Here is a 26,195-nt window from a genome sequence, read left to right on the forward strand (position 1 = left end):
CTCAACTGCTGATCCGACGTCACGTATTTCATTGTCGTCATCCCATTCCTTTGTACGATTGGTGCATACGCCGTCTAGGTGCCGGCTTGGTTAGCAGAAGATTCGCTCAGGAGCAAGTGTCCCACTAAAATATTTGGCCAAAATGTCTCTGGAAGAGGTAATTATAGTTTAGTGGTTTGTTTAGTTGAAGTGCATGTAATACTCAACAAAAATAATTATATTGCGTGTTATATCACTCCTTGAAGCGCAAAACAAAGGGAATACAAACAGACAAACTTGACAGGAAGTTTAATTAGTCACACTTGGTGACTTGCAATGACGGAAGTTTCAGTGTAAAGTTCGGGGGATCTTTCAGTATTTGTGAGAAGAAATTTAGGAAGATTGATACACTAATATGTGTGTAATTTCAGTAACATAATTGAATGAATAGTAGTGCTGTAGTTATAAGCACGGTGTGTAACATTTTCATAAAATTGACAAAAATTGTCATGTAATCTGAATAATAACTATTAGTAATTAGTAAAATGGAAATATTTGTAGTCTTTTACATAGCGACTGGTTTCCGTATTTTCCTAATTGTAATGTACAGTAAAAATAAGAAAGGAGCAAAACTCGTGGAGTAGTCTTTAATTACTACACCTAGTTTTGAATTCACTAGCTTGGAATACTTGATTTTCTAAGCCATTCCAGTTGATGTATTTATATGGATTACTAGACATTTTTGAAGCTTGTTTTTCTTTTCTTTCTTTATTATTATTATTTTACAGTATTTTTATGGCATCTTTGTTGTCCTTCACCAAGTTCTCTGGGAATTCTGTTCTTTTTAATGACCTGAACACTGATTAAGTCATGTGTGAGTTTTCTTATACCTAATTGTAATGTTATAGGATTGAAACTATTGCTTGTAGCATATCATGTTTCCACAAATCAAAATTTCTCTTAGATACATTTGTTGTCCACCTGGATTGTTTCTTCAAATTTATGCCACCAATTAATGTATCTATGTGGAAAGTTGACCATACAGATCTACAAAATCTTTTCAAGGCTGATTTCTTGGGGGCAGTGGGCCCTTACAGGAGAGAACCAGGATTAGTTTGAGTCCGTAATAGTGCATTCACGAGGTTTGACATTTGCTGTCACTATTAATTACCATTGTAAAGAATTGGTTACACATGACTGTTATTACTTACAGATTGTATTTACCCTTACAAGTTTGTAGGCTCATTCGTCCCAGAAGGTATGGTAGTACCCCAAGGTGTGACATTAGGTCAGGAGGATGTATAATTGGGAAAGGAAAACATGACATTTGACTAGGAAGCAATGATGTTTGGCCAGTAAGTCTTTGTTAGACAAGGAGATCATGATGCTAGTCCTGGAAGGTGTTACATTAGCCCAATCAGTTGATCTATTGCCCCGGGTTCCTCTTGCGGGAGACCCATAGCTCCCAGGTAACTGGCAGGGTACTGGACAGGCCTATAGGTCTTTAGAAATTTTATTTTATAGGGATAGTGTGGGGGCAGTGCAGGATGAGAATTTCACTGTTCTCTGTGTGATAGAGAGCTGGGTGGTGTCCTGATCACAAGAATGTTAGTATGGTTCTTGTTTCTCATGAGAATTATTTTTCTGTAGAGCTGATGTTTTGTATAGCTTATGTGTCTTGTGTTTTGCCAATTGTTGAGAACCAAGCTGTGGAAGCATAGTAGTGTATTCTTATGAATTTTTTGTAGACTCGTTAGTTTTTCCTTCTGTTGTACAAAGCCCATGCTTGCAAATTATTTTAGTTTTGTTTTCTTGATTATTTTTATTCAGATCTGAAGGTCATAGGAGTATCAAAAGTCAGGCCTAGAATTTAGGATTTTCTTCCAATTGAAGGGTTTGGCTGTTTCGCTTTTTATTTTATTTTTTCCATTGTTGTCTGGAGTGAACAAAGTTACTTATTATTTCTATGGGAGTTTCCATACTGTTGTTGCTGAGACAGGAATGCATGGCATTTGGCTAGAGATTCTTGGCATTGGGCCAAGAAATTGTTGGTAGAAGTAAACCCCCCCCCCCAGAGACAGTGAATTATGTAATCATGGTGGTTGTATCAGTACAAATGTTTTGATTACATTTTACAGGTCAGATTGAATTGCAGAATGGGTGAACCACATTATCCTATTTGTAATGAATTGTAGTTCAAAATAGCCTTTGAACTTGAAGCTGTAGGTGATTTCTGTTTTAGAACAACATTATTGTATGTGGGTATGTCATTCATGGAATTGTGTAGTGATGCACTTCAGTATCCTTTCAGAGATTATCATAATATGTTTGTGGAAAAGATTTAGTCTGGGGACATTTAATTCATGGAGGCTGTTTCATTTATTCTCTTGGGGGAAACTTAATCATTAGTACTTTCTTTTGCAGCTTTAGAAATATTCATGTATTTTACTTTTCATATACTAACAAATTGTATATACATAAATCCCATACCTGTAATGATTTTGAAGATGTTCAGCCTTTTATTTGCCTTCTTTGTGTTTGAAGTGAAGGTTATGTCTGTGTCAATTGTGAAGTAAAATACTTGATCAAGTAACCACTTTTGTCAAATGGGAGAGGCTTTTCGGTGCTACTATAGCGTGAGATCTACCTCCCATTAGCACTACTGTATAGTGTGAGGTCTACCATTTCCATACATTTATTTTAGTGATAAACACATATTTTGTTCATGTTAAGGAAGCAATGTAAAAGTATACATGTTATATATTTCCATACATTTATTCTAGCCATACGCACTTCGTACATCTTCTAAGAATGACACAAATAGGTTAGGTCAGGTTACGTTTTTTTATGTATTTGAGCAGGACACGTGTTTGAAGCACCAACTTTCTGCTGTTCTCATATTTACTGGATCTTCTGCAAGAAAGACAAAGGACATCAGATTAATTGATTGATCAAATTTTCTGGCAGAATTTCAAGGAAATTGCTGAGAAGGTGAAGAAGCTGGCCAAGCAGCCCACTGATGATGAACTAAAGGAACTCTATGGCCTGTACAAACAATCAACTGTTGGAGATATCAATACAGGTAAGCTAGACAGGGTTGATCAAATTTGGCAGATATTCATGGAGAGCTTTTATATATATATATATATATATGTATATATATATATATATATATATATATATATATATATATATATATATATATATATATGTATATACGCACACACGCACTGTTATATAATTGTTATATAATTGAATTTTTAATATAATTGACATGGTCAGTGGGCAGGAGATAGGGATTACTCTTCATTCACAAGGAGCTAAGATGAGTAGGAAACAAGGGTGGTGGATGGGAGTGGAATGGGTGAGAGTGGGTTGTGTCTGACTTGGCTACTTCCCTTATAAGGGGGAAGAAGACCTTGGTGTGTAGTATGTGTGTGTGATATATGTATGTATAGTGCATGTTTGTATGTGTATATATATGTGTGTGTGTGTGTATGTATATATATATATATATATATATATATATTATATATATATATATATATATATATATATATATATATATATATATGTATATATATATATATATATATATATATATAATTTTCTTTTCTTTCTTCATGTATGATTCAGTCTTGTATATGACCAAGGGTACTCCAGGACTTTTGTTATCTATTGAAAACTATTTTTTCACATCCTTCAGATAAGTGGTCTTTTTTTAGCTTGTGTTCATGACCTTGTGATGCCTTATCCCAGATCAAGAGGTCACACAATTGTCTACCCTCTTTAGTATTCTGAACTCTGCAATCTAAGTTTCCCTTTTTCTTGGTTCCTTTAACAATGGCAGGGGGGGATGCAAGTATTGTGGATGATGCTCTTTGTATTTTCTTGATCTTGTTTAGGTTTTTGTCTTTGAGATCTATACCACTACTTTGTATTACAATCTTGTATAGATTATGGTCACTCTTCTTCCTTCTTATTCATTTTTCTTCCTTTTTCTTCGTGTCTCTTCCTCTGTGTAGTGAGAGGCACCCTTGCCTTTCAATCCACACGTCTCCCCACACAATCTTACTGATATGTTTATCAGGTGATAGGTAACTCCTTATCAACACTCCTGGATCTTTTTCCTCTTTAGGTTTTATAATTTGGCTTTGAATAAATTGGTGATGGTTGTCCTGAGCTAGTACCTAAAAATGAATAAATCTATACCAAGAGCTTTTTCCTCCTTATAAGGGAGGTAGCCAAGTCAAAGACACGTATGTACTCCACCCATTCCACTCGATCCACCACCCTTTCCCCCTCTCATCTTAGCTCCTCATGGATGATAGGTCATCCCTGTATCCTACCCACTGCCCTGGGTCTGAAGCAATGTAGCAAGGCTGCTTCACTTAATCGGCAATCCTCCCTTTGTGTGGAAAAATAGACAAGGAAAAATACCTTTGGGCTGTGTCAAAATATCCCTCTTACATAAGCTCTTCCCCCCCCCCCCCCACATCCCCTGCCCTTCCCTTCCTTTCATAACAGCCAACTGGTGACAAGTCATAATAAATATTGAAGTTAGATAAAACCACTTCAGAGATACAAAGAATAAACTAGTCACTTTGTCAATTCTACTTTCAACAAAGATGTGGAAAGGGTAATAAAGAAATTGAAAAACTCCCAATATAATGAAGGCCTTGACTGATACTTTCACCCACTCCTGGTTGTACAACAAAATTCCAACAATCTAGAAATAGCATATATGTTCACCATACCAAACCAGAAGACCTGGAAGTGCCATTAAACGAGTTTTGATATATAAAGTGACCATGTGCTTGGGTTTGGCCATCTCTATTATAAAAGAAAGGGGCCTTTGTTATGTGTATAATTGCAAGTGCTAAATTAATTAGCTAGAGGAACAAGTGCTCACTAACATGTATATTGCCCTTCATGGACCAAGGTTAGATCATGAACTGATAAGAATTTTTTTACGTGAGCACCCAGTGCAGTACAAGTGGAGCTTTGCATCAGGATAAGATAGTGAAAGAAATATTGCCTAAAGACAAAGTTTAAGTACAAGATAGTAGAATGGATTAAGTGAAGTGGATTGAAATTTGAATTTAAATTTGGAATGACTGTTACCATGAGTTTCATTAAGTGGGAAATCTCTAGCTCCCATAGTGGCTGGTGGACCTCACTCTCCCAGTGATCTCTGCAGGAACTTGGGATAGTTGTCTATGTTGGTGTGGGATTGTTTATACAATACTCAAAAGTTTGGGCTAGGAGACCCCAGGTGAAGCAAACTACATACATATACCAAAGGCTCTTTCCCCCTTACAAGGGAGGTAGCCAAAAAGTCATAAAATCCACTCCCACCCATTCCATCCCCACATACTCCACTCCCATCCCTCCCTCTTATCTTGGCTCCTCCTGGATGACTGGTCATCCCTGCATCTTGCCCACTGCCCTGTGTCAGAAGCAACGTCACAAGACACAGCACACCCTCAGCAAGGCCACTTCATTAAATTGGCAACCCCATCCCTTTCTGTCCCTTCACACATACTCCCTCACCCCCCCACCCACTCCCTCACCCCCCCCACCCACTCTTCATACATCACAGCTTCCTCATCCCACCACACACTACCCTCCCTTCTATTTCCTCTCATCCTCCTTGTTCCACACACCATCTTTGCACACCTTGTGACTCCCTCCTTGAATTATCCCCATTCCTCCCCTACTCCTAGTTGTACTCTCTCCCTCACTCCCACCTACTCCTCTCTCAGCTTCTTGGTACTAATTTTCTTTTTTATTTCAGCAGTTCACTTTAAGCACCTCCCTACCTTCTGTCCTTTTACTCTTTCTCCATCTGTCCTCCACTCTCAACTTACCTTCCAAAAAATTATCTGGTATTCCTCCACTCTCTCCCCTTAGAATATATACATCCTTAACTCTTCCTACTATACTCCTGGTTACCACTATATATTCCATTAACATTCTGTCTACCACCCTTCTATACACCACCCTCTCCCATGTGTACTTATGCTTTACTTTCTTCTTAAACACTGTATTTGCTATCATCAACTCTCTAGACACATCTCTACCATCAACTCTCCACTAAGATTTTATCCTAGAACTCCCCATTTACCAACCACTCCATCTCTTGGTTCATTTCCTACCCAAACATTAAGGTCTCTCAATATCAGCTGCATGCTACTTAGCAGATTTCAACCCCACAATAACATGCAACCAATAAACTTGTGTCCAAAAAAGAATAATGATGGTGGTGTTTGAGACAACCAGAATCATGAGACTGTTATAAATTTTTGTTACCGGTACAGAACGCCCTGGTATGCTGGACTTCAAAGGCAAGGCTAAATGGGACTCCTGGGAATCGAAGAAAGGAATGACCAAGGAAGCAGCAATGGAAGCTTACATCACAAAGGCACAACAGCTGATTGACACTTATGGCTTAGCTTAGTTCCTTGTTGATATAGGAACAGTTTTCTTCATCATGGCAGTTTCTTTGCACCAATTCCAAATTATGCAATGCAATTTTTTATACAGGAGTAAGGTATGCATGAACAATTTCAATACACCCAAGCTTTTACAAGTAAAATGTTTAGGTCACATATCTTTGTAAACATTTTCATTGCATATTAAAATCAAAATATTCTCAAAATGTATTTTCTTAACCAATATACAGACTTTACCCTTGGCTTAGGGGAAAACAAAGTTAAGATGGAAATTTACACTCTTTATTCTATATTTGGTAAGCATCACACAAAATACCAGGCAATACAAAGGTGGATAATGTCTTCCAGTGGCACATTTACATGAATATTTGTGTGTTGTGTACTGTGCACATCTTTTTTACAATAATTGTCCATCTGCACAGAAATAGGGTTGGAGTATACAGCAGAACCTCTGTTCTCTACCACGATATATTCTTGAAAACTGTTCCATAACTGATCTGATCAAGGACCGATGCCAATTTACTGATCTGCAGGATACGGGTTTATCAGGGTGATAGTTTTCCACAAAACTTTGAACTTCACCCCCTTGGCTCTCTGGTGCAAAATTCACTCATTCTTTGGTTGAGAACCAAGGTTCTACTTATTAAAATATGAAAAAATAAATCTTGAATTTGTATTTGCATGAGCTTATGCTAAACTGCATTGGCAACACAAAGTGAATGTTAATATTGCAAGCCAGAATTCCAATACTATAATTTTTTTTATTTTCTTTAGGCAGCAAAAGAGTTGATAAATACTACTTGCACAATGTATTCAAATGAGAATACATCCAATTCCACACAATATAAAGCTGAATATTGATTGCAGACCTATATGAAAGCAAACTTGTGAGCATAAGTACAATGGATAAAAACTGCCGATGGAAATGGATTTCATGGAAGATTAAGATGACTACAGTTATTGGCCAAGTTCTCTCTCCAAATGGCAGCTCCATAATATTGGCCTTTTTCAGTCAATTTGGAAACAATATAGCTCTATAAACTAACAAATATTTACCTAAATTTTAGAAACTTAATCTACATCTTCATAATTTAGTAGTTCCTGTCTAATTACAGCTATATCTAACTTATCCATAACATAGTTGATATATATATATATATATTATGTATATGTATAATTTATGAAAATAGATTATGACTACTGAAAGAATCTAGTGGTGCATGATCAATAAGAGGTGCTTTTGCTAGTTCCAGAGACTTCAATTTTTGCTAAATATGTCCTAATTTTAATGTGACTTAATCTGAAGTATTGAGGAACTAGCCATATGCAAACATGGAGACAAGGTGAGGGTGAAGCTAGCAAAACTACTGGTGTACAAAAGACAAGGCAGAAGATGGCTTATAATCTAAAATCTAATACTCGACATTTGTCTGGTTAAAATAGTTAAATTTACTAACAAATTTAAGAAATGGAATGCTAGTGTGACTTGAACATAAAACAGTCAGGGCATATTTCATATGATTAAAATGACCTAAAAACTGTGCAGTGTTCATAAAATCCCCTCAGCTGTACAATGCTAATGAGGTAGTTCTAGTGTGATGCTCCTTTGGATTGCATCAAGGATAGGGTCCTGAAGTTGTGCCATGCCATAAGAGGTCCTCACATCTCTGGGAACATAATACACAAAGTTTCTTTGTGTTGCTGTTTTCATACAGTAGTTTAATGGAGCTCTGCATTGAACAACTGTTCAGTAAAGCCATAGTCAGAAAACATGTTAACTTGAAGGATCTTGATGCACAACTTTCATCCATAATATTTAACTTAGTCCAGTTAGTGCAAATAAATACGTTTTCTACCATGGCTTGCTTGATCATACTGCACAGTTTTTCAGGTTTCCAATATAACAAAGATGTCACATGACATGAAAGCCACTAGTTCTTGTGCTACCGCTTGTGTAACAAATTAGCTGATGGGAACTTATGCTGAAATCAGTCCTAATCCACACAAAGCAAGTATCATAGGCTGCATTGTTTAACATTGAGACTGCAAGGAAAGGGCTGATCACAGTGTACTCTATCACATCATCCAGTGTGTAGTGCAACCATTTAAAGCTTCAGCATGAGACTACACAGAGGCTAACTTATTCTCACCCTACCTCAAAGACTTTGTAAATAAAATAAATTCTAGGAACACCTTTGGAAAATTAAAACATACTTTACTGCATTTTTTCAATTTGATACATATAGTGTGCTTATACAACTAAATGCTTTTAGTCAATATACCAGGTTCCTCTTAAAGCTTAAATTTTTTATATTGTAAACTTGTTTATTTTTATATTCAGTTCTGCATTTTACTGAACCTTTTGATTTTTCACTGTGTTCCAAGCAAATGAGAGAATGATGGGAATAAAAAATCCCAAATGATTTCTTAGTGTTATTGTTCACACGTGATACTTGTTAGGTTGATGTGGATAAAGATAAATGCAAATACTCTGGTTTTATTCTGGAAGACCTAAACATGAAACTTGTATACTGCATCTTATGTTTTAAGGTGAAATACAAGATGTACATTTACTAATTTGTGTCCACATATTTGCAATGTTCTATGGATATATTAGTTAATGGTTAGGGTGTGTATGAACTGCACTGTTTCAAAAGAGAACTAGCATTGGTAGTGTGCAAGTAGGCTGGATTTCTGGTACACAGTATAGTGGATAAGACCATAAATGTGTCCTTTGGCAAGTTTTGTGGGTACTAGTTATTGCATCATGAGTCCTTACTCATGCGAGTTGAAAGAGTAACCAGTAGTTAAATGCTTTGAATACATGGGTTGTCTTATCCTCTGACTAGGTTTGCACCTGCGTGAATTGTGTACACAATGTTTGCAGTGTGCAATCTGTATCTGGGTGTTCCCCCTCCCTTTTTCCGTTAATCACCTCATTACAATAGCACTGTCATGTCACATGTCCTATGAATTGATATGTGATATGTTTACTACATCAGTACTCCATTATCATGGTTATACTATGAACACTGGATCTGCACCACAAGTAGAATATTCAAACTAGTGCTAGAATCTTTATCATTATCATCATCATTGAGAACATATACAAGGGGGTGCATAGCTTCGCTCACACAGTCGCCAATCCCACAGTTTGAGGAATCTCCCACGCAATCACCCTTCCCATTCAAACAACTCTCAGCAAGTTCAACTGACTTCTCCCATCCATGAAATCTATGGATATCCATTTGTCTCCTTCAGAGATCATCAAGGAAATGTGCCATATGCTCATATAGCTGGAGTTGATGTTCATAAGTTGTGCTGGTAATAGGCCTACACCAAGTCTCACAGAAATCTTTGGTTGGATACATAATCATTCCAGTGATACCCTATGATTCTCCAAAGTCACTTGGTACTAAAGACATAGAGATATCTCTTCAAGTCTGCATTTAATGTCCATGTCTCAGCCATACAGCAAGACAGCATACAAGTCTTGGTGTTATAGACTTGTTCAACCAAAATTTATGCAAGAAGACTAAGATCTGAGACCTCAAGTCATTTGTACTCCCTATCTTGTACGGCTAGAACCTTGGTCTAACTATATACCAAGGGAATTTTCCCCCCTTATATGGGAAGCACACAAGTCAAAAGGCACACCCATTCCCATCCACCATCCTTTCCTTCCTCTCACTACCTTGGTAGTAAATAATTTCTTTTAATGGGTACTTTTACACTCTTCCTACAGGCATCATTACCACATATTTCAAACAAAAAAAGCAGTATGAAATGGTTATTGGTAGAAAATGTATAGTGATCTCATCTAACCAATCCAAACACATCAAATCCAGGCATGTGGTATGTCAACAAATTCAGTAGGATTCAGCAAAAAATGGCAGTTGGGAAAGATGAGGGCCAATTTTATGAAAGAACTCTTGTTCTTCTAAAGTGAATGACTTGTATTTTAAATGATAACTCGTTGCCAGATATCCCAAAAGAAAAACTGCATAAGATGAAACAGCCAGAGCTCAGCCTTATCATAGACCAGTGGTTCCCAACCGGTGTGCTGCGGGACCCCAAGGGTGCCGAGAGATCAACAGAGGGTGCCGCCAAAATTCAGGGCAAAAATAATTTTTGTATTACCAACTTTCTCTCTCATCCATTTTTGTTCATTAAAGCAGCATCAGTGTAAAGATGAGTATTTTCATATTCTCCAGGGACAAAATTTTGTTACACTGATATTGAATCAACAAAATACTGACAAACTAGAATCTAGATTTTCTAATAAGTGCCGGGGACTGCTGAAGGCTTGGCAAGGGTACCTCAAGCCAGAAAAGGTTGGGAACCACTGTCATAGATGCTTGACAAGATGAAGCTAAATCCAAGAGGAGAGGTTACTTAGGAGTGTTACTATAGAAAAGTCAATGGGCCACAAAGTGGTACATTGTTTAATTAATACTGGACCCTATATCACTCGGTAAGCTTCCTTGGAATTGCCAAAGGAGTTGGATTTTAGTCCTTCATGAGTTCAGAGCATATATGTTTATAGTAGAACACTGCAGGGGCCATGAAGGTCATTGCACCTCAGCCACAAACCCACAATGAAAGTCTGCGGTAAAGTAGGATCCAAATCAGCAATCTACACAACCTGCTGTTTACCCAATTGAACTATTGTGCCTCCCCATGCAAGGAATATCTATCTACATACCAAGTGCTTCTTCCCCCATATAAGGGAGGTAGCCAAGTCAAAAGCACACACCCACTCCCATCTGACACCCTTGTTTCCCTCTTATCTTAGCTCCTTGTGGATGAAGGATTATAACTATCTCCTGCCCACAGCCCAGGTTGGAAGCAATGCATCAAGACAGAGCACATCCACAGCAGGGCCACTTCACTTCCACAGTGACCCACCCTCCCTGTCCCCTCATGCAGAAAATAGAGAGGACAGGGAGAAATCCTTTTGGCATGCATCAAACTATCATCTATACACAGCCATCCTCCGCTGACTTCTATCTCCTGCCTCCTCCCTTCCTTGCTCAAAGCCCCTTTCACCCTATCCATCCATCTCATTCTTGGTCATCCCCTCAAGTTCACCCTATCCATTTCTGCTTTCCAAACCTCTTTTGCTAACCTTTCTTCACCCATTCTTTCCATGTGTCCAGGCCATCCCAATAATCTTTCATCAGCTCTATCTGCCATCTCCCTTTACACCCCTACTCTCCTCCTAATTTCTCACTCTATCCAACCTTGTAACCCCTATCATATTTCTCAGACACTTCACCTCAAACACATTTAAACTTATTCTTTCTACCTTTCTTAAATTCCAAGTCTCCATCCATACAATATCATCAGCACAATAACTCTTTCATATAATCTCTTTGCATCCATTTTCAGATACCTATTTTTCATGGCACTTTTCAATCCCCCCAATACATCTACTTGCTTCTCTCAGTCTGTAATTTACCTCCATTTCCTGCCACATCCAACTCCAAATACTTAAACCTGTCCACTTCCTCCAGCATCTCTCCTTTAATATTTACTTCCAACTCACTGCCATCTCCCCTTGTATATCTCATCACCTTATTTTTGCCCACATTTACCTTTAACTTTCTCCTATTACATACATACATATACAAACTGGATAATGAAATAGTATGCACAAAAACCATTCATGAGTTAAAAAGCAAACTAGACACTGCAAGATACAATGGCAGGACACCACAAGCATAGCTCCCCTTCCCGCAAAATACAACTAGGTAAATACTAAAGGCTTTTCACCCTTACACGGGGGGTAGCCAAAAAGAAAAAGGCATAGCAATCATTCCCACCCATTTCATTTCCCATATATTCCACTCCCCTCCACACTCCTCCCTCCCTCCTATCTTGGCACCTCCTGGATGATGGGTCATCCCTGCATCCTGTCCACTGCCCTGGGTCAGAAGCAGTGCAAGACACAACACATCCACAGCAAGGCCGCTTCATAAATTCGGCGACCACCCCCTCTCCATCCCCTCATGCAGAAAAGGAGAAGACGGGGAGAAATCCCTTCGGGCTGCGTCAATTTTTTTTTCCCTTACATACTTCCTCACCCCCCATCCCCCACCCACTCCCCCTCATGCATCACAGCCTCATCTATGCACATACCTTCCCAAATTCCATTACTGCCTTAATCCATCTTTTGACCCTGCCAAAAATAGTGTCTTTCCCCAACAACAACTGGCTCACCTCCCACTTCTCTCCACTACCTCTAACCATCTCCAATCCCCTGCCCATTACCCTCACATTTACCTCCTGCACCACCCCATCCATGTACACATTGAACAGCCATGGCAACATAACAAAACCCTGATGCAGCCCCAGCTTTACCTCAAATCACTCTCCCTCCATTTCCAATCCTAACACAGGCTCTACTATTCTTGTAAAAACTCTTGACTGCCCAGCTTTCCTCCAATCCTGCATACCTACAAAACCTCCCACAGTGCCTTCTTGTCTACCCAGTCATAAGCCTGGCTTAGCACAATAGTTTGATCCATGCATCCTTTACCTTTCCTAAACCCACATTGCTCCTCACCAATTACTCCCTCTGTTCCTCTCCTAATCCTCTCAATTAAAACCCTACCATAAGCCTTTCCAACTACATTCAACAAACCTATCCCTCTAAAACTACTATATTTGTCCACTTTTCCTTTGTAAAACACAACTACACTGGCACTCCTCCAGTCTTCCAGCACTCTCCCCTCCCTAAGACACACATTAAATAGCCTCACAAGCCAGTCCACTATCACTGTACCTCCCTCTTTAAGACACTCCACATGACACCCACCCAACTGAAGTGCCTTACCAGTTCTCATAATTTTTAAAACTCCTTGTACCTCATCTTTTCTTATATCTCACTCATTTTCCTCTCCCAGCACTAATTTTCTTAGCATCTCCCACTGCCCTCTCCTCCACATTCAACAGCTCTCTAAAATACTCTACTCATCTTCCCTTACTGCCTTCACTTCCAATAACATCTGTCCATTTACACCTATTACCTTTTCCTCTCTGCCTGATTCACCTCCCTTTCCTTTCTTAACTTCCTTCCAAAATATCTTACTATTATTTTCAAAGTTTTCTGTCATACCCCTACCCTATTTTATATCTACTATCCTCTTTGCTTCCTTTCTCTTATCTTTTGCTTCTCTTTTTTTAGTACTTCTCATATGCTTCCCAAGTCCTACTTTGCAACCAATCCCTAAATGCTTGTTCCTTCTCTTCTACTACTATCTTCACTTTATCTTCCCACCTTTCACTACCCTTCCTTCTATTCACTTCCTCCTCATTCCACATACCATCTTTAAACACCTTGTCACTTCCTCTTTGATAAACATCCATCCCTCTTCCACTATCACCTCTACTCTATTCTTCACCACCTCCAACATTTCTCTCAGCTCCTTATACTACTACTCCTTTCCCTTCTCATCAAAATTTTTTACTCTCTCATTAAAAATGTTTATTCCAAGTACCTCTCTCCTTTCTACTCTTTTTCCTCTTTCTCCACCCATCCCCCACTCAACTTATCTTCCACTAAAAAATAATTTTACATTCCCCCACTCCCCTACAAACATGGAGATCCAGAGCTCTTACTATCCTTCTTTTGGATACCACTACACAGTTCATTAATGCATCATCAACCATCTTTCCATCCACTACCCTTTCCCATGTGTACATAAGGTCTACTTTCTTCTTAAACACTGTTAGCTATCATCAACTCTCTAAACACATCACCATCAACACTTCACTATGATTTTTATACCTGATAATTCTAACTTCCCAACCACTTCATCTAATGGTTCATCCCTTATTCTAACATTGATATTTCCTAACACTACTGCACTGACATTCCTCCTAAAAATTTCTAAGCACTCATTTAAATCTATCCAAAAAGCCTCCTTTTCCTCTATACTCTCCTCACTACTAGACCCACATATGTTTACAAAGACCCTCATCTCCCATCCCAATTTCACCTCCATCTACAATAACCTTCAAGATACTTCCTTCCACTCAACCACATGCTTTCCTATTTCATCACTTACCAGCAGAGCCACCCCTTCCCTCCTCACTCCCAACACCCCACCACACTCCCAAACTTAAAATCACCTCTCCCTTTCAACTAAGTTTCACTTAATGCTAACACATCCATCTACTTTCTCACAAGGATTAGGTGCATATATTTTTTTCAATTTTATTCATTCATGCTTTCTCATCCATCTACTTTCTCACAAGGATTAGGTGCATATATTTTTTTATTTTATTCATTCATGCTATGAGAAAGGTTTATCCAAACATGGAGGTAAGATACAATGGAGGGAGGTGGGTCAATCCCTTGGCTGGCTACCTCCCTTATAAGGAGAAAGATTCCTTTTGCTATATGAATAAAAGATGAAAAAGGTATCTGAAAATAAATTCAAGGAAAAAGTTGAATAAGGGACCAGACACTTGGAATTCAATGGTGGCAGAATTATGGTAAATGTTACAAGGATGGATAGTGAGAAATATGATCAAATGGAGAATGGAGGTAGAGAGGTATAGTATTTGGATGATCAAAAATTGTTAAAGTGGTTTGGGTATGTGGAAAGAATAAGTAAGTTAAGATGAGCAAAAATAGGGGAAAGTAGAAGTGGATGAGTTGATGAGGAGGGGAGGGGGTCACTACATAATGAAACAAGGTGGGATAAACCAGCTCCAGCTGTTATGCCCTACCAACTCCTTCCTAGACTTACCCAATTACCCAGTTTGGAACCTGATGAAGTCTGTTGTGCACTCCAGGGTAATTATAAACAAGTTCTTTCACTTATGCTTTTTTTTTTGCTTTCTTTCTTTCTGAGTCACTGAGAATCTCCTCCCTATTTTTCCTTGCATCACTCTTCATATGTCTTGCAATGATCACTTTGTGCTCTAAAAATAAACCCTTAAAAGTTATTCTCTCCTGTGAACCCAAGTAATAAATGGCATCCTATGAAGGTAAGTAAATAGTTCCATGCCACTGTAATCGATCACCAATGCTGCCACCCCTCACCTTATAATGAAGTATTGAATATATTACCAATAATTATTTCTTTTAGCTTTGTTCATGTGACTTGTGAAAATAACTTTTTGTTTTGAGGTTATCCATTGGAATTACCAGACCGATTTCAATTACACATTTCATAAACAACTCTTCATACATGAAGCCATTGAAACCCAGTACCAATGTTACCACCCATTTCTGTTATGAGATGTTGAGATCAGTATAAAAACATTATTTCTAGTCTATTTCATGTAGTATGGGAAAATCGCCTTTTGTTTTAAGAATAACCACAGGAACTAAACTGAATCTTTTCAAATACACACTATGTAAATAAACTCATCTGCCACTGCACACTTCTTTGTTTTGAGAGAAGTGAAGAAATCATCATAGATATTTCTTTCTACACTTCTTCACACAGCCTGAAACCACCAATTAATGCTCTGAAAATAACTCCTGAACCTCACAGCTCCTTTCTTGTATATCTAACATGTTTTTAAGCCTACATGGCAGATAAATGTTTAAAATTCAAAGACTGCTGACATCTGCCTCTCCTGCTGGCTGTTGTATGTGTGTGTGATTCACCATCGTCTTGGATCATACAGTGAACTCGTGATTGACAGCCATTACCTTCCTAGATGAGAGCTCAAGAGCTCATAATATATGCCTGATCTATGGGTAATGCATATATGTGTGTGTGTACACACACACACACAAACATATATATATAAATATGTACACACACACACACACACACATACACAGGTATTTCTCAAATTGCACAAGTTTGAACTGCACAAACTGCCCCAGGTCTCTCTTGCAGAAGACCTGCAACATTAAAATAAAAATGCAAATTGAAAAAAAAAAAATACAGAATTTTCACAATTTTAAAACAGCATGATTAAGAAAATTCAGTATTTTGTTTAATTTGCATTTTTTCCTTAAAATAGCACAATCAGGTACCTTTCAAATTTCATGCCCAGCCAGTCATGCTTGCCCAAGTGACCTGTATCTTACTTTAAACAAATTTGAATGCCACTATTGATTCAGGAATGTATCACTTATGCCAAGGGCCTTTTCCCCCTTACAAGAGAGGTAGCCAAAGTCAACGGCATAAACCCACTCCCACCCATTTCATTCCCACATACTCCACTCCCATTCACCACTCCTCCCTCCCTCTTATGCAACCTCACTTATGCCCTTATTCCTCCCACATATGGAATCTGAGAAATACCCGTATACAGGAAAGGAACATGTGTGTGTTTGTGTGCACTTATATACCTGTGTGAAACATATACATGTACAGTACATATGTATATATGTATTAAAATAGATACCAACATATGTATATGTATAAACCAATACATACCATAAGCCATTTCCCTCTTATAAGGGGCCAGTCAAGTCAAAGTGTACACCCACATCTAAAACCAACAAAACCCATTCAACCACTCCTCTTGTCTTGGCACTTCAAGGATGCTGACCCACCCTGTCTCCTGCCACTCTACTTGGGTCAAAAGCAATGCAGCAAGGCAAAGCTCTTTCACAACAGTTCCCAACAACTGGAGTTAGGTTCCTCTGTTGCTTCACTCTTTGGTAGCCCTTCTCTTCACTAACGTGATTCCGCTTAACATCACAATTTCCCCTCTCAGAGAAGGCTATGATGGTGCCACTTTATGTAGGGCTTTTTGAAGCAGGGAACTTAAAGAAGTATGGCCTTACTACAAATCCACTTGCTGCCAAGCAGGACTTTTGCCTCCACTACTGACCTCCGGCACAAGTGGCAACTGGAGGATGCAGGTCTTTTGCAAGACACACCCGGGGGAACAAATTGATTGATTGATTGGTGACACTCTGACTTGAACAGTGAGCATCCCAATATACATACCTCAAATTCTTGTACTTCATATGATGAAGTAATTAGGATAAACCATCTCTTGCCATCAGGCCATGCAGTGGAAAAGCTGTGCCTCACTGCACTGACCTTGATCCAAATAATGCGACAAGGGACGGGGATGACCCTTTATCCATAAGGTGCTGAGATGGAAGGGGTGTTAAATGGGTTTTAATTTTGTATGGTTTAGGTGTGTACTCTGATTCAGCTACCTGATATATAACAAAATTACCTTAATAGACAACCCAGTGCAATGGATCCAGATGACTTATTTCATCACTCAAATATGGTAAAATTAATCAATACCCACCCACCCTCTTTTTTGGGGTTTTCATATCGGTGTTAATATGTCAAGCAAAATGAGATATCCCCAATCCCCCCTTTTTTTTCTTTTTTCTTTTTTCATTTTTTTTCCTTTTTCTTTTTGTTTTTCTTATTCCTTAAAGTCATTGAGATCAACAAAGCACTTGCTGTTTGTGAACGTTCTTCAGTAAATACTGTAATTTTTGCAATCATGCCTCCCCCAGCCCTACACCACGGTGCCTGGGCGAGGGGGAGTTGGGTGTCAGGTTTCAACTACTCCAACTTCATAGTCTGATACTTCCTCCTGGGAAAAAAAAAAAGTACAATTAAAATATAAATTACATTATAACTAAATCTCTGAAGTAGCAATCTTCTGCTTACCACCTTCAGTCATAGAGGGCTGCCCCGACACAAGAAAATAATCTTATACTTGTTAGAACAAAGGTCCCCAAAGTATTTTTTTTAACTACTTTAGTACAACTCAAATTCTCGTGCGCAGCACCAGCTGCCATATGTAATTTTGAATCACACTATTCACATTATAGAATATAGTCTGCTGTATTACTCTGAGTAATAATAAACACAGAAAATGTGATCAAACCAGTTCACAGAATCCAGGGGTAACTAATGTACAACTACAATAAAATATATATATATATATAATCGAGATGCCAATGCTGGCATCCTTGTGTACCCATTTGCGGGTAATGACGCTTTAGTAGGCATCATTGTACCGAAGTAGTTAATCAAGAAAGACCTAACGGTCCTAGTCCTTTCAGCCAATGCCATCCCTCACCTTATGACTATTTCGTTTTGGTCAAACATAATCAATCAGGACCAGAAGAAACCCCTTTGGGATGCATTAATTTATTATCCATTGACGAATATTCTCTACTCACACTTTACACCTATCTCCTGCCTCCTCCTTTCCTTGCTCAACAGACATTCCCCATTTACCCAAGGTCCCCTTTACTCCATTCATCCATCCATCCATCCCATTCTGTTTTCCCCTCAAATCACACCATCCAATTCTGCCTTCTACACTTTTTATTAATCTGTCTTCTCTCATCTTTTTCATATGCATAAACCAACCCAGTATTCTTTCATCAATCTTGTCTACCAGCTCCCTTTCCACCCACCACTCTGTCCCTCACCTCCTTATTTTTCACTCTCTCCATCCCCATAATTCCCATCATATTTTTCAACCACTTCATCTCAAACACATTTAAATCTCTTCTCTCTGTCTCCATTACATTCCAAATCTATGCCCCAGTATTGTAGACATATTCACCCCTCTATTTTGCCTCATTGGCGGCGCAGGTTAGATTGTCACTACTTGCAGTAGGGTTCAGGAAGACAGCCATTTGAACCTGGCTGCCAGCGAGGTGGACCAAGGGCATGGTTCATTAAATTCCATGCTACAAGGTCATCTGTACAGGGCACCTTCCTTGCCTCCTGATTGGGGGACTTTGTGACATTAAACTAAATAATTTTGTCTCTTTTCTGCATCCATCCTACGATACCTATTTCTTTAGATTCTTTTCATTTTCCACTCCGCCAAAGCACTGGCCTGCTTCCGTCACACTACACTTTACCTTCACCCCAACTCCTCCATTCTCTGCTACATGAGACCCTAATCACTTAAAACCATCCAATTCATCTTGCCTTTCTCCCTTAAGACTTATCCCGAACTCAATACAACTTTCACCCCTTCCACATCTCATCACTTTATTTTTACCCAAATTTCCTTTCAACTTTTTCCTCTCACATACCCTCCTCATCTCCATCATTAGCTGCCTTAGACTCTCTTCTGACCCAGCCATAAGTGCAGTGTCATCTGCAAACAACAACTGGCTGACCTCCCACTTACCTTCACTCATACAAACCATCTCCAATCCCTCTCATTTACCTCCCTTATCACCCTAACTATGGTGACATTACACAACCTTGGCACAACCTCACCTTTACCTCAAACCACTCTCTTCCCATTTCCAACACTAATGCAAGCTCTACTACTCAAGTAAAAGGTATTGACTACCATTAACAAATTTCCTCTTTAGCCTATATCTCTGCAACACTTTATAAAAAAAAAAAAAAAAAGCTAAAAACTTCTCTCATGTCTGATTTACTACAAAAAACTTATCCATATCCATGCATCCTCTACCATTCCTAAATGTTGACTGCTCCTCCCTCTGTAGAGAACAGCAGAAAAAATCAAAGGGCTTCATTTACATCTAAAATATTTATCTACATACGTGTTCAATTTGAATGTCATGCTCTGAGTCTGAAGTGGACATATAGCGATGCAGTCCTGATCCTGGTATTACTGCTGATGTTGACTGGCTCAAAGGTGGAATGAGTCTTGTCCGTTCATCACCTCTTTCCCCTACCAGGCCACCACCTACTCCACCTGCTCCTCCACGCCATCCACGAGTGGTCAATCTTCTCTTCACACCTTCACCTATTAGGTAATTCAAAGTAACAAGATACTAATAATTACAGATATTATCTTTTTAACTGCTATGTTATGGGAGAGACATATTTCAGAATTACTTCTAACACATGATATATATATCCATGTAATTCATTGACAATTTTAGAGCTACATACACCTGAACATCAAAATTACTTGCAAACATACAAATAAGTTGAATATATATTTCTACATTACACTTTCATTTCTTTTTCTAGCACTCTTATATTCAGACATATCATCACAACTTTTTATATTCTCTTCAAATCTACATGTCTTCGATACTTACGAACAACATGGACATGTTCCCTAAGGTCTGAGCGCACGTCTGAAATGTCCCACATGAGGAGGAATGCATGACAGCAGTTCCCATTCTCATATTCTGGGTCAACATATGGCTTGTAAGAGAATGCAAAGTGATGGACAACTGCAGCGATGAACATTTCCACACATATCAGATAGTTCTGTAAGGTTGTAACATTGTATAAGTAAACAGTGGACAAAGGAATACAAAGAAGATGCAAAGAGCAACAGGTCTTTTGATCTTTACAGGGCTGATTGTGAACTGAAAAGGGATGTTAACAATGGAATCTGTTAAAGACGACTGACTTAATTTAAGTGTATGACCTCATGATACTAGGAAATATGTTGGTTTTGGGTTTGACTTCATATATTTACCTAAAAGTGTCAACTGTTATTGAACTCACAACATGAACAGGTAGTTTGTATCAAACATTTACAATGTGGTAAAAAAATAAATAAATAAATTATATTAAATTAAAAAAAGAAAAAATAATAATGAAAAAATAAATACATAAATAAATTCATGGGTGTTTGATCTCTTATAGACTATTTTGTATCCATTATATATTTCTTGTAACATTACTATGGTCCACAATAAAATAGTCATTTATGTTCACATTAAAGAAGCCAAGGAACATTTTATTTAAAGACCTCAGTTCAATTACCACCACATTTCAAACATACATTATCACATAATAAACATATATACAGCATGACAGTGTATATATTACATGCAAATCTTACTTGGGTTTATAAATGCACAGAAAAATCTGACTAATGGCAGCTTAGCTACAGACATTGACAATAATGAATGAAGAGGGGTTCATCGACATGAGACACCTGGTGACACCTGTGAGAACTAAACCTGCCACATATGTGACATGAATTGGTGTATTGGTCACATTATTCTAAACAAGCCATTTCGAGCATTGAAAAAAGTGTACTTTTAACATCTTGTTATTCCAAAACTCTTCCCCACATATTCCACTCCCATCCACCCCCCTCCCTCCCTCTTATCTTGGCTCCTCTTGGATAACAGGTCATCCCTGCATCTCACCTACTGCCCTGGGTCAGAAGCAGTGTCACAAGACACAGTACATCCACAGCAAGGCCACTTCATTAACCCCCCACCCCCCCATCTGCCCTCCCATGGAGAAATGGAGAAGACGGGGAGAAATCCCTTTGGGCTGCATCAATTTATTTCTCATACATACTCCCTCACCCCCTATCCCCCACCCACTCTCCCTCATGCATCACAGCATCATCTATGCACAACCATTTTCCATTGACCCCTATCTTTTGTCCTCTCCTGTCCTTCCTCAACAGACATTCCCCTCTTTCCCAATGCCCCTTTTACCCCATCCATCCCTCTCATCCTTGGTCACCCCATCATGTTCACTCCTTCCACCTCTGCCTTCCACATTTCTTTTACTAATCTTTCTTCACTCATTTTTTCCATGTGTCCAAACCATCCAAATACTCTTTCATCAACCCTATCTCCCAACTCCCTTTCCACCCCCATTCTCTTCACCTCCTCATTTCTCACTCTATCTAGCCTAGTAGCCCCTATCATACTTTTCAGGCACCTCATCTCAAACACATTCACACTCCTCCTCTCTTATGTTCCATGTTTCTGCCTCATAAAGTGCTGCTGGCACAATCACTCCTTTATACAATTTCCTCTTAGCATCCATTCCCAATTGTCTATTTCTCATTACACTTTTTAATCCCCCAAGGCATGAATCTTCCAAAACCTATGCCCAGTACTCTGTCCCTTGCAGAAATATATATACACATGAAATACAAAACATATTAAAATACAATTAATTCAATATTAATTCAAGAACTACCAGTCATATATCCACACAAGAAAATCCTCCTAATCTATGCAAGTAACTAGTATGTCTACACTCAGGTCCACCTAGCACTGAATCAATACCAACGCAAAACTGGCTAGGTAAAAGATCAGTCACCACTCAGAAGAATATGTTATCTTACACTGTCAAACTTGCACAATTCACACATAAATAACAACACAAAGTTTCTTTCCTAAGTAACCTATGTGCCAACCCCCTTCCTGTAAGAGAGAACCAAAGCTACAGACTGATTACAGGAAGGCTCCTTCCTCACACCTGTCCTCCATTAGAAGGTGCAGTCCTGGGGGGATGGCATTCAACCTGGACCAAGCCCATGATTTCCTCTGGGTTTGGAATGAGTAGGTCATACATGTGGAAGTCCATAGTGAAGGATTTTAGAATTAAAAAGTTGTTGTGTTTTATTGGTCCCTAAAAAAATATTTATAGTTGTTATGCTGATTCATACTCTAAAGCCTTCTAAGAGAAAATGTACACTGAGACTATAAGTAAAGCTTTGTTTAAGTCTACAGCTCTTATATTCATGCTAGTCTACCTGGGAATAATTGTCTATAGTTAGTTCCTGTCCTAGTCTAGCTGGGAGTACAGTACTTAAATCATTGAAGACGTAACTGATTAGGATCATACACAACAAACTGGTAGAATGACTTTGGCTGAAGACATGCTGGTTGAGTGAAAGGTATGTGTAGTTTAATTTAAATGTAAGTTAGTCTTTTCTCTAGATCAGGCATAGTGGTGAGGAGTAATTGGGACCTAATTCAATGTAATGTCAATATACAAATACAAAGTAGGTAATCTAAGTGTGCTGAAGAAATAAAAGGCATTCTTAACATAAAACTGATTTGACTTACCTGAAATGCATTAGACAATTTCTGTTTTTCATCTTCATCTAATTCTTTTATAACTTCAAAATTGCCAAATTTCACCAAAAACATGATGCCAACTCCTTGACTATAAAGAAAGAAATAACTCATAAATGACATACATATACATACACACAAATCAATATATATATATATATATATATATATATATATGCTAATAAGAACACGGGTACGTGTGTTCACTTATGCAAAGTAGACCACTTGGAAAAAGAAACTAACGAAGCAGAGCGCTTTCGTATATTACATCTTCAGTGCAACAAGTACATAGTGATAGGAATACATAGACAATATATACATGATACAAAGGAACAAGGACAGTTTGAATAAGCGTAGCGACCAATTACCCCCTGGAGAGCGGAAGGTCATTGTCAATTATCTTACGATGGTCGGGCGACATCAGGTCACAGTCGCCAAGGGTCACTGTTTCTACTAATTATATAGGGCGACATTAAGTCAATTCGTTGGATTACATTTTACCTGATATTATCTTACTAATTTCTTGACAAATGAAATGATCAAGTTTGTACAAGCCTTTATGTAGGTTGGTATTTTGATTACTGATGGTATGAATCAAACTGCACTCTATTCAATTTCTTGCTATTATGTTGTTGGTATAATAGATTGCCTGGGCATTACCCCAATCAACTGGATGATTATTTAATTCAATATGCTTGAATATACCACTAGAATGATTGCCATCCCTAACATTTTTCTTGTGTTGTTCAATTCTAATGTTTAAGGGTTTGGCAGTTTGACCTATGTAAAATTGATTACACATTTTGCAAGGAATTTTATAAATGCATCCTTTTTTAATTTCAATACTATTGTTGATAAGTTTATGTTTTACTGTACTATCATGTTTAAAAACTACCTTTACGTTAAATCTTTTTAATAATTCTGTGATACAGAATTATTAAAAAGAATTATTATTAAAAAGAATTATTAAAAAGATTTAATGTAAATGGTAGTTTTTAAACATGATAGTACAGTAAAACATAAACTTATCAACAATAGTATTGAAATTAAAAAAGGATGCATTTATAAAATTCCTTGCAAAATGTGTAATCAATTTTACATAGGTCAAACTGCCAAACCCTTAAACATTAGAATTGAACAACACAAGAAAAATGTTAGGGATGGCAATCATTCTAGTGGTATATTCAAGCATATTGAATTAAATAATCATCCAGTTGATTGGGGTAATGCCCAGGCAATCTATTATACCAACAACATAATAGCAAGAAATTGAATAGAGTGCAGTTTGATTCATACCACCAGTAATCAAAATACCAACCTACATAAAGGCTTGTACAAACTTGATCATTTCATTTGTCAAGAAATTAGTAAGATAATATCAGGTAAAATGTAATCCAACGAATTGACTTAATGTCGCCCTATATAATTAGTAGAAACAGTGACCCTTGGCGACTGTGACCTGATGTCGCCCGACCATCGTAAGATAATTGACAATGACCTTCCGCTCTCCAGGGGGTAATTGGTCGCTACGCTTATTCAAACTGTCCTTGTTCCTTTGTATCATGTATATATTGTCTATGTATTCCTATCACTATGTACTTGTTGCACTGAAGATGTAATATACGAAAGCGCTCTGCTTCGTTAGTTTCTTTTTCCAAGTGGTCTACTTTGCATATATATATATATATATATATATATATATATATATATATATAAATACATATATGCATGTGTGTGGGTGTATATGCAGAAACCTCACTTCACAGTAAGGTATGTATGAGAAAAAACACGGGAAATTAAATTGAAATGACAGTAAGGTCTTTCGTATATTACATTTTCAAACAAAATACATCAAAAGTAGAAGTAGGAATAAGTTTGTATACACTCCACAAACAATTATGGTTCTTGGGAAAGGCCCTAACTCAGGTCTGACCATAATCGCCCCACATCTCCAAGTTCCTCTGTCAATCAGAAGAGATCTGTTTCATGATTTGTCACATTTAAACTGTCCATGGGTTAAATAAAAAAAATTCTGACGGGTACTTGATATCAGACATGATTAGATAACATTTCTTTCAAGGTGATCTTTCATTCTTACCAATACCTTAGCACTAGTCCAGTCAATGTACTGATCAAAAGTGGCCTTATGTTGGAAAAAGCCATTATTTGACCATGGTGTTTTAACATTATATTTGTGCTGTGAGATCCTAGTTTTTAGCTCTTTTTCTGTTTGACCAATGTAAACTATATCACAAGTTTTACAAGGGGCTTTGTATACCACTCCATAATTGCTTTTAGGGCTATTTTTAAAGAGATGCTTTAACAGCATTATATTTGAAAGTTACTTGTATAACAATTCTCTTAAGAATGGGAACTATATCAAGGAAATTCTCATCATAAAGTATTGCAAGAGTCTTAGTTTTGTTCTGATTTTTTGGCTTGTCATGTCCTTGGAAAAACTTTTTCTTGGCCGTACAGTGGCATTGGTAAAAAATTTTGGTAGGGTATTGTAGGTTTATACCAATATCTTTGATTATATTCACCTTCTAAGAGTTCTGGGCCTGATACTCTGTATGTTCTAAGGTACATAGATATGAAAACAGACTTTTTTACATTTCAGTGATGGTTTGAAAAATAATGAACATAAAAAAGTATGTTAGTAGGTTTTCTATTGATACCAATCTCATCCCTAAAAAAATCTACGTCTAAGATAGGAAGTTTGTTGTTGGCTTCAATTTCCTGGGTGAAACTAATGGATGGAACTAGCAAATTTAATTCTAAGATGAAATTTTCCACAGACTGAGACTTTAGCCAAAAACACAAAATATCAACAACATACCTGAACCAAACTACATTCCTTATTCCTTTCTTTAATGGGAGTTAGAAGATGAGTTTCAAAATATCCCACGAAAATATTAGCTAAGTCAGGATTACCAATTGGCAAACTAAAAATTTGGGTGTAATGCTTACTTTCTAATAAAAAAGATAAACTGACTAGACACACACTGACG

General features: G+C 37.8%; 2 protein-coding genes across 6 annotated transcripts in view; one reads left to right on the forward strand and one right to left on the reverse strand.

The window, feature by feature from the left end:
- On the forward strand, positions 1-6,640 carry LOC143029875 (acyl-CoA-binding protein homolog). Its single transcript, XM_076193040.1, has 3 exons — positions 1-157; positions 2,947-3,061; positions 6,300-6,640. Exons 1-3 carry the CDS (start codon positions 143-145, stop codon positions 6,437-6,439), a joined length of 270 nt encoding a protein of 89 aa, XP_076049155.1. The 5' UTR covers positions 1-142; the 3' UTR covers positions 6,440-6,640.
- A 62-nt stretch (positions 6,641-6,702) lies between these two features.
- Positions 6,703-26,195, reverse strand: part of LOC143029871 (transmembrane protein 184C) — a 53,222-nt gene continuing 33,729 nt past the window's right edge. For all 5 annotated transcript variants that reach the window (XM_076193030.1, XM_076193027.1, XM_076193028.1 and 2 more), the window contains exons 8-11: positions 23,176-23,275; positions 20,437-20,611; positions 19,930-20,135; positions 6,703-17,978 (exon numbers count right to left, since the gene is read on the reverse strand). In XM_076193030.1, coding sequence (XP_076049145.1) covers positions 17,937-17,978; positions 19,930-20,135; positions 20,437-20,611; positions 23,176-23,275 — 523 coding nt within the window. In that variant the 3' untranslated portion in view covers positions 6,703-17,936. The remainder of the gene's footprint in view (positions 17,979-19,929; positions 20,136-20,436; positions 20,612-23,175; positions 23,276-26,195) is intronic.

Source organism: Oratosquilla oratoria, chromosome 11 (assembly GCF_046742065.1).
Source record: "Oratosquilla oratoria isolate Oo_2021 chromosome 11, ASM4674206v1, whole genome shotgun sequence".
NCBI lineage: Eukaryota > Metazoa > Arthropoda > Malacostraca > Stomatopoda > Squillidae > Oratosquilla > Oratosquilla oratoria.